Source organism: Microplitis mediator, chromosome 3 (genome assembly GCF_029852145.1).
Source record: "Microplitis mediator isolate UGA2020A chromosome 3, iyMicMedi2.1, whole genome shotgun sequence".
Classification (NCBI taxonomy): Eukaryota; Metazoa; Arthropoda; class Insecta; order Hymenoptera; family Braconidae; genus Microplitis; species Microplitis mediator.
Window position 1 is genome coordinate 17,780,345 of NC_079971.1, and position 10,446 is coordinate 17,790,790.

Genomic DNA, 10,446 nt, shown 5'->3' on the forward strand with positions numbered 1-10,446 from the left:
AATTCCTTATGTTGATACAACCAAGTGCTTGGGGTTGCATATTAGCAAGAACCTTAGTTGGAATCATCATGTCACTCAATTAGTCAGCAAAGTGAATTCAGCTCTGCACTGTCTTAAAGTTCGAAAGAACATTTTTTCAACTGACATAAGGAAATTATTAGTATTAGCAACCATCTTACCACTTGTTGATTATTGTTCCGTCGTACTGGTAGACTCAACATCTGAAAATGATTTGAAACTTCAGCGTGCAATAAATTGTTCAATTAGATTTATTTTTAATCTTAGAAAAGATGAGCATATAACACCTTATCGACGAAAATTGGGATGGCTCTCTGTGAAATATCGTAGAATGTATTTTATGAGTTGTTATTTCTATAAACTACTTCAAGTTGGTAAACCCAAGTACCTGCGAGACTTGTTTATTGAAGAGACTGAAGTCAGACGCTCAAACAGGTTAGCTGCCAAAAAACACTCTTTCTACAAATTTCCGCTTTTTGCTACGACCTTCATGGAGCGATCATTCCAAGTGAGTGTAATGCGTTTGTGGGAAGAATTACCTGAACAGATCGTCAACTCATCTAGTATTGAAGTGTTCAAGAATAAGATCTTTGAATATTTGTTAAATTTGGATCATTAATGATATTATTGTAAAAGTAGACAATATCTCTGAAAATTACCCTCTGACAATTACTATAGGATTCCAAGTGTTTAAAATCACAACTTTGATCTTTTATCAGCTGTTATTACTTGAATATTTTATTTAGTTCTTTGCTGTTATTAATTGAAAAATTAATTTTATTTAATTTAGTTTATTAGTTGAATTGAAGAATCGCAAATTTTTCTGATTTATGTATTAGTTTATGTACTTATAAATTTTATTGTACTTGAATTTGCCATTTGGCCTGTGCCTTGGCATAAATAAATCGATCAATCAATCAATCAATCAATCTCTCTCTCTCTCTCTCTCTATATATATATATATATATATGGAGAAAAAAAACAGGTAATTTTCGTATGTTGCATAGTAATATTTCCTATGTTCGTATAGGAATTTCAACTATGCTAACATAGGGAAATTTACTATGTTAACATAGGAATAATTCCTATGTTGTATAGGAATTATTTGTATGCTGACATAGTAACTTTTACTGCACAGTAAAAAATATTGTGTATTTGTGTCGAAAACGGTTTGTGTTAAAAATTGTAGTGTGTTAAACTAACACAAAGTTTGTGTCACTTTATTTTGTAACATTAAAAATGTGTTATACACTCTTTATTAATACATTTTGGGGGTTACTGTGGAATTCTTTGCGCCCTCTTGTGGCGATATTTCAACATAATCTTTGTGTTAAAAAGGGGTTACACAAAGTTTGTGTCGAAATTTCAACACAAATTTTGTGTCAACCGTTTTTAACACACAAACTGTGTTGATTTTACACAATATTTTTTACTGTGTGTGTATTATAGGAAAAGTTTCTATGTAACATAGGAAAATTTACTATGTATCATAGGGACATTTACTATGCAACATAGGAATAATTCCTATGTATATAAAATTTTAAAAAAGATAATTTACTTACTTCCTTACATATATATTACCTTGCTTACTATACAAAGAATCATGGGATTTATAACTGTACGTTTACTCCGTAAAAGCAATGTGACTTGTAGAAACGTAATTTTTTTCGGATAAACTTAATTTTAAACCTGAAAGTTAGCTACATGAAATTAATAATTGATAAAAAAAACGTCATTTACTAGATTAAAATGAATATTGACTTATAAATAAGTAGCGCAAGTCAAATCAACACTTATTTAAATTAACTAATCTAACCTCTTTAACCTTTAAATTGACCTCTGAAGGATTCATTAAAACTAAACCGGATTAATCAAAGGAATGGTTCATTTTAACGTGTTTCGATTGGTGAATGTCTTAGTCATATCAATTTTGTCTGAATTTGAATTTTTGAATTTTTAAAAAGAAAAAAAATCTCATCCTTTTATAATTTTTTAAACACACGAATTGTCCTTATGTTAACATAGTAATAATTCCTATACTACAGAGAAAAAATTACTCTGGTAACATAGGAATAATTCGTAACCTTACCATGTACAAACGTCGGAGTTCATGAGAATTTCTTTTACTTTTACAATCGCTCACTAGGTGTCATGAAAATCGGATAGACGTTAGCAGATGATTCATATAAACACCCCGATCCTTATTTTATTAAATTTGATTTTTAGTAATGAAAATTTTAAGATATTTTTTCTTTTAAATTTAACTTCCGCCGTTGATATTACAAAAAATTTTGTTCGATACGTCTCGCTGCGCTTACCCATATAACAACGACCTCGGTCTGTTGAGAATACGCCACAATATCAGACTCGTGACGCCACTACTAGCCTGTCGGAACCTCGACCTTTGCACATGAGTATCGAAAATAACTATTTACTCTGTACACTAATGGTAATTAGCCATTATTTTTAGATGGTTAACTTCAAAAGTTTTAGCTGGTTTATTCAAACATAAATGCTTCACTTTTGAATTAATTCAAGTACAATTATATTTAATCATTAAAATAAGTAGTTGAAAAATGCTCCGATTTATTTTTTGTAATAAGTTTAAATTTAATTTATTTGCATTTTATTAAAATAAAAAATGTTTACATATATACATACATATATATTATCAAATTCACTTTTTACAAACGAGAATATTCTTTTTAGTATTAAAAGAATGACAAGTGGGTAACTATTACAATTCAATAGTTAAATGTTGAAGAAATTCTGATGTTTCAGTATCATTTTTTATTGATAGCTTAGATTTTTCTAAAGTTTGCTTAAAAGTTTCCTTTGCATTGTTCCATATATTTTTCCACTCATCGGGATTTTTTTTTGATACAGTACAAAACAAAATTTCGTTAATAATATCTTTGATCTTTATTGACGTTATTGAAGAAAATGTTTTTTTTAAATCATTAAGAATTTCTGGTCGTAAATTTTTATCACGACATACTAAACTCAGTATAAAGAAACCATCTTTATTAAGACATTTTGATACTGAAGATAGAACTGAAGGTTTTAAAAACTCTATTGGCGGACAGCTTATTCCTAATAGTTTATCATTGGTGCTTACGTCAAAAAGTATAGCATCAAATTTTTTTCCATTTTTAGCGGCATCTTCTAAATATTTTATTCCATCACAGATTTCAACTTTAGATCTTTCATCTATGATAAAGTTGAAATATTCTTTGGCAATTTTCAATATTGTTTCATCTATTTCTATAGCAGTTATTTTAGACTAAAAGATCAAAAATAATAATATACAAAATTAATAATTATTAATTAAATAAAAATAAATAATTTGTAGGACTAGGGTGCTCTTTTTCGCACATTTTTTTTTTTTAAGCCTATATGAAATTTTTATTGTAAACGAAAAAAAATTTCCTGAAAATTTCGACCCTTAATTTTGATTTTTAAAGGTCGCAATCTGTTTTTAAATTTTTCCCATTTAAAAAGCATGGAAACGATAACACGTTTTTTTTTTAAATTCCTGCTCGGGAAGTTCTCGAGCAATCGACTCATTTTTGGGCTCGTTTTGGAGGGATTGAAGTTTTCTTTAAAAGTGCTCTGAGTAACAGAGATGCATTTTCATGAGTAATTAAATTTTAGTCTTACTGAGATTTTGGGCCGTCCAAAATTATCCGCGTTTCAATCGACAAGTAAAGTCGAAGAGCTACGTAAAAATTGATTAAGCTCGATTAATATAATACCAACAAAAAAAAAGGGACAAGTACGAAAGTTTGAATTGTCACGAAAATTAAATTTAAATAAAATAATTCTAAAATTCTTCAAAAGAGAAAAATAAAAATAAATAAACAATAGCGTTGAAAATATTGAATGATTTTAAATATTTCTTCTAAAGTATTTAACACACTACAAAATTTGTATGAATATTTTTTCTAGAAAGTTAAAAGCCTGGATAATAAAAGCCTACAATTATGATTTTTTTATGAAAATAATAAATTTTGAAGTTTTGAAGTCTCATAACTTTTGAATTGTTAAAAATGCATTTATGTCAATCATAGCAATTTTAAAGAGGACTTCAAGCCCTATTAAACGAGCCCAAAAACGAGTCGATTGCTCAAAAACTGCCTGAGTAGAAATTTAAAAAAAAATGTGATATCGTTTCCATGCTTTTTAAATGGGAAAACTTTAAAAATAGATCGCGACCTCTTAAAATTAAAGTCAAGAGCTTAAATCATCAGGAAATTCTTTTTTTTTTTTGTAGTCTACAAAAAAATTTTCATATTAGGCTAAGAAAAAAAAAAGTTCGAAAAAAAGCATCCTATTGTAGGATGCTGAGACAATGCATTATTTGATTTCTTACCTGAGGAAAACAACGATAAAGAAACATACAGAGGCCACCACCTCCTAACCCAATAACAAGAATTTCTTTAGACTGATTTCTTTTAGTATTACTTCCAATCATCGCTTGCACTCCAATTGACATAAATGCATGATGCTCACATGCTAAATATCCATGATCAATTATATCTTTTATTTTTCCTCGTCTAGTTTTTATCGATTTAACTTTAGCATCACTTTGTATAACAAATTGGTTTTTAAGAAATATTAGTCTTCGAAATTTTAAATCATGATTATCACTATAAACATCTTCAATAGCAATACGACCATTTACTTTACTTTCTTCTTCATGAAGAATTTCACATTTACCAACGTCGGCTCCAAGTGATAAATAAGCAATTGTTGAATTTGATGGAAGCCCAGAAGGTGCTAGATTTTTCACTGAGTAATTCAATTCCTCTTTTACTTCATCCCAATTTTTAAAAGTATGATTTCTACCCAGAATAACAATCGCTATTCGATCTTTTTCCATAAGCTCAGCAAACTCTTTTCTACCCTCTTTTGTACCAAACAGCCAGTCGCTATCTCTAATAAATTAATATGATATTTATTTTATTTGAATACTATTTTTATATTTAAATAATTATTATAATATTTTAAAAAATAATTACCTTCCTTGAGGAACTAAAAATACTGCATATGATTTCCCACTACTTCTTGGTCGATCAAGTACGTGAATAATATATCTCGGCTTATCATTTTCCGGTGAAAATAAATCAAGTGTAATTTCACCAACATCAGCAATACTTCTTTTTTGAAGTCTATTACAAACAATATTTGATTGCTGAACAGCCAGAATTGCATTTATAAGTTCTTCAGTATTTGAAACTTTTGATATGTGATCTCCTGTCAAAGCTAATTCCAAAACCTAAAAATTAAAAAGTTTTTAAAAACAGAATTCATGTAAATCAAGCATCTATTGTTGCAAAAAATTATTTTAAAACATAATTTCCACTGATTTCAAAATAAAGTATTCATAAACTGAGAATTAAAAAAATAAAAAAGACAAAGACCTCCCAGAAAGTAAGTCGCTGTCGATAATTGTCGGAAATTTAGGGTTTGTAATGTTAATGTGCAGTAACAGCGTGAGATTAGACTTGTTTTCTAATAGTGGGAGTAAAAATTGACGGCGACTTACTCTCTGAGAAGACTTCAAGTATAATTAGTTTAAAACTCAAAAATTGGTTTCTTGACTAATGATCGTTTTTAAATCTTTCAATAATTGTTAACGACCTTCTTTTAAAACACGGCAATATATTCGTAAATAAAAAAATCTAATAAAATGTAACAGTCAATTAAAACAAACTACAATATTTATTGAAGATCTAGACAGTCGAAGATCCGAAAGATTAGCCGCAAAGCGAAACCAGATTTCATTTAAGATCCCAAACTTAGCAACAATACATTATGAAAACTCATTTGTTGTCTCAGCTGTTCGTCTTTGGCAAGAACTACCACTAGAAATTATTCAATCCAATAGTATTGAGGTGTTCAGAAATAGAATTAAGGTAAATTTCATTTGAGCAAACTTGTAAAAGTGCTCTCCTCTAGTTAGTTTAAGTTGAATCTAAGTTAATCTAAATCTTAAGTTAGCTCTAGAATTTAGAATTTATGTAATGTAATGAATAAGGTAATAAATTTATGTAATGTAGTAGAATTAAGAATGTAACCCAAGGTTAAGTTAAAATTTGCATAGAACCTGTAGAACTTATGGAAATTGTATTATGAAATTGCCATATGGCCTGTGCCTTGGCATGATTAATAAAGAATAATAATAATCATAATATTTAAGGTCAGTCTTTCAATTCAAATTTTTTTCAAATCCAGGATTAAATTATTATTGCTAGTATATTTATGTGTTTATAATATATAGACATACTAGCAATAATAATGGAATACCAGTTTTAAAAAAACACCCGGATTTAAATACTGGTTCTTCGTTTTTGTTTCTATTACGCATGGCGTGTTCGGTTCTTTACTCTGGGCTGCTTGGAGTACATTTGTTTACTATGCATTTACGTATTTGTTTTCCTATTCTGAATTTTGCTCTAAAACAATTTAATACATGGAAATTTACGTACTGCGAGCGAGCCACCGAACACACCATTAATTATCCACTTTTATTCATTAAAACTTCAAATTAAAAATCGCACTAAAGAGATTTAAGCTATCAAATTAGAAAATATTTAAATAAAACCAAAATTATAGACAAACTTATAAATTTACCTGCTGAGATAATCCTGGAAATTTAGTTGCCATAACAATAAAAACAGGGAAAGAACTGCCGTCTTCTTCTTGTGCTTTAATTTCAGCATCTTGACATCTCGTTATGCGAAACATAAAATGTGAAGATGTAAAGTAAGATATTACTTTTCTTAAAATATGTTCTTGTAACAACGAAATACATATGTATCTTCCTCCTTTTCGTAAAACTCGAGAAATTTCCTACATAGAAACAAAAAAATATATATTGTGTCGTTCTAAAGTTAAAATATGATATTATATTTTTGAGCGTTTTAATTATAAAAAAAATATTCAATAAAGACTTATAAAAACAAAAAAATTTACATGATTTTGTTATTTTATGTAAACTAATAATTTTATGTAATAAGTATATTTTTATCAAAATTTAAATTCTGATAAGTAACACGGAACCAATTATTATTTTTGAGCATTGAACAAGTTCATAATTATTATAAATTTGATTTAAAAACATTTTTTATTGAAATGTCGGTGAATTAAAAATACTTACATTGAAATATTTATCAATTTTACTCAAAGTTTCTTCATCGTTATTTGACATTAAAGCGTCTAATGTTCCTTTGTCAATAATAACACTAAATGTGTCATCAGAATAAGTCATCTGTGTAGCATCCATTTTTTCAAAAATTAAATTTGGACGATCGACTTTATTTTGTTCTCTCATCTGGTCAATTACAATTTTCGAAATATCAATACTTTTAATGCTTCTGTAAAAATAAACATATGAAATCTTATTTAATTATTTTAGCTTATCTCTATTTAAAAATAAATATCCACTATGTGTCAAAAATAATAATTTATAAGAACATTGTATTTCAATTTTTTATTCTATACCATTCCATGGTGACCACAGATTTTTGAAACTGAAATTCCCTGACCATATGTAGTGATATTAAATCATTGGAAATATTTATTTAATTAAAAATAAAATGGTATGAGTCAGTTCAATAAATAATCAATCATTGTCGTTAAATAAAACTTTATTTTATTATTTGTCAATGCTCATAGATTTTTTTTATTTATTAAATTAATAATTTTTCATTTTTTATTTTAAATCTATTTTTATATAACTTACTCTGTAATAAAATAAAAATAAATTTTTCATTTTCACTAAAATAAATTTCATAAATAAGAACGTTTTATAGAATATTAATAATATATTAAACAAGTACACGTAAAAAAAAAATAGTAGTGGCTACTCTCTGAGATAGTACTGAGTACTTTCTGTAAAAAAAAAATTTCAGACAGTACTGTGTGCTATCTAGACTACATCCACTACTCTCTGGAAAGTACTGAGTACTATCCCGGACAGTAGTGGATATAGTCTAGACAGTAGTGGATACAGTCTAGATAGCTTACAGTACTGTCTAAAATTTTTTTTTAAAGAAAGTACTCAGTACTATCTCAGAGAGTAGCCACTACTATTTTTTTTTTTACGTGTACGCGAATAATAAATATAGTGAAACTTATTAGTTCACTACTTATGTATACTTTTAATGTTTTTGGTTTTTTGACTTGTCAATATGCATGTTAATAACTTAAAGATGCTGACGATTGGTTTCTACTAGGACTTTTTTTAACAGCCTTTTTAATTCTAACTACTAATTTTTTTTCAAGATGGTATTACAATCACATTCGCACCGTGCCACTTTTTGATAGAAAAAAAAAGTTATCGGATTTTTTCAGTCAAAAAAAAAAGAAAGTACATATTTTTCCAATATATTTATAATTCCCTGACATTTCCAGGTTGTCCAGAAACGTCGCCACCATGAATTCAAAAGGTATTAAAAGAATGTGAAAACAATCTATATCATTAAAAGAATAAGAAATACTTTCTGTGATAAAACCAATTAAACTGATTTAATTTGGTATCAGTAAAAAGGTATTGACTTGAATTTGTGATTTTTTACCGTTTAAATGCTTTTATAAGATAATTAGTTAAATATTTGAAGTCTTCTAAAGTTTTGAATAGTCAAAAGTAAATGTTAGTAAATCACTCCAGCTTTTGCGCTTGAAGTGTTCAGTATATTTTAATTAAGTGTTTGCTCCAGTAATATTGTTAATAGTTATCCTTTATAGTCAGCCAAATACATCAAATTGTCGTACAAAGAAACAAAAAAAAGCAAATTGTAGCTGAATAAATTTCCTAAACGAGCCATGAATTGATTTTTCTAAAAAAAATTTATCCGGCCCCGTAGACCCAAAGAACAAAACCAAAAAATTTAGAAAAATTTTGTTTCGAGCTAATGCTTATGATTCCTCAAAAACCGTGGCTCTAACAATTGTTTTGCTGGAAGATCATCAAACTAGAGATTTTAAGCTTCAATTTGCTTTTTTTTTTTTTCGATACGATCATTTTTCACGAAAATACAGCCTTCCAAAAATCACTAAAAAATTTATAAAATTTTCTTGTTCCTATAATTTTTTAGATAAGTGTATAATTACCTTTAATTTTGCAATAAATAAATTGGATATTTTATTCTATTCCAAAATCAATATCATGGCTTTTTATTAAAGTAGTGAGAAAAAATCGATTGTATGTCAACTTAATAAATTATAAATAAAAATTTTTGATCTTGTATAGTAGTCCCGGCGAAAAAGTCGTCCTAAAATGGATAGTGAAGGTATCCCTGATTCAGAAATCTAATTTGAAATAATTCAAACACGATCCGGAACAATTCAAAGTTGGCAAAATTGACTATATAGAGAAATATACTTTAGCATGGATTGAATTATTCCAAATTAAATTTCTGAATCAGGGATAGCAAATGCGTGATAACTAATGGTAGTGGGAGGACGACTTTTTCACCAGGACTACTATATTAGACGTTTTTGTCATAATTACCTATACCCAACATCATATAGATCCATGCTGAGTTTTGAATTACCACATCCAACAACTAATATCTCATCCTTTACTTTAACATACTTCGATAATTGTCCACAAAGCTGAGGATATTCTCCATACCTTTATAATTACAAAAAATAAAAATATTGAATGTGAAATAATCTAAAAACAATTGAAAAGATGATATATTTACCATTCAAAAGTTTTTTTCCCACGTTTTTTAAAAAATGTATTCCAATAATCTTCTTTACTAAATTCTTCATGACATTTCGGTAAAAGATTCATTTTTTATAAAATATTTAATATAAGTATGGCTGTAGAAATATTTTAATATTCCTTCAATTCGATTTAATTTTTGAGTGTCGTTCAGTTTATTTAAATAATATAGGAAAGTAAGGTTACAGAACAACGTGCGGCTTGTATTTGTAAACTTGTATGTCAATCAATATTAGGAATCCGGGGCGGTGAAAATTTTGTCAGCGAGTTGACTTTATCAGTACCAACTTTTAGCCATGAAATTTATAATTTCTAGATTTCTATAGTAATTTCGTTTTAGTATAGCAGTAAGATCAGCACTGACTTGATACTATTGGTGCTGCCTCTCAACTAAAGAATATAAAAGATAATAGCGCCAAAACTTTTGAATAGAAAAATAAATAAAATAATAATAAAAAAAAATTGCTTTATTAAAAATGATCAAATAACTAGTAACTTATTGTAAAAGTAAATAAACAATTTTAATTATAATTAAATTATAAAAAAATTATTTCGAGCCTACTCAGATGTAAAGCTTTATTTATACGTTTAGTATTGAAAGTATTGTATAATAATGTTCTCATCCAAAGTTTTTCAACCCTTTACTCACTCGTAAAACGCCTAATAAGGCAAACAATTGTTGCAATGGTTTT

General features: G+C 27.7%; 1 protein-coding gene across 1 annotated transcript; it reads right to left on the reverse strand.

Moving 5' to 3' along the window:
• Positions 1–2,622: 2,622 nt before the first annotated feature.
• LOC130665547 (eEF1A lysine and N-terminal methyltransferase homolog) lies at positions 2,623–10,116 on the reverse strand. Its single transcript, XM_057465992.1, has 7 exons — positions 9,732–10,116; positions 9,536–9,658; positions 7,181–7,397; positions 6,655–6,873; positions 5,040–5,296; positions 4,391–4,955; positions 2,623–3,301 (listed from the first exon to the last, which is right to left on the reverse strand). The coding sequence occupies exons 1-7, from the start codon at positions 9,821–9,823 to the stop codon at positions 2,756–2,758; spliced, it is 2,019 nt and encodes a 672-aa protein (XP_057321975.1). The 5' UTR covers positions 9,824–10,116; the 3' UTR covers positions 2,623–2,755.
• Between the last annotated feature and the right edge of the window lie 330 nt (positions 10,117–10,446).

Excerpts from the sequence above, each read along its gene's own strand:
- LOC130665547 (XM_057465992.1), bottom strand. The coding sequence starts at position 9,823 with ATGAATCTTTTACCGAAATGTCATGAAGAATTTAGTAAAGAAGATTAT. Across the intron at positions 9,659-9,731 it reads GGGAAAAAAACTTTTGAATG|GTATGGAGAATATCCTCAGC; the intron begins GTAAATATATCA and ends GTAATTATAAAG. Across the intron at positions 5,297-6,654 it reads TTCCAGGATTATCTCAGCAG|GTTTTGGAATTAGCTTTGAC; the intron begins GTAAATTTATAA and ends TTTAATTTTTAG.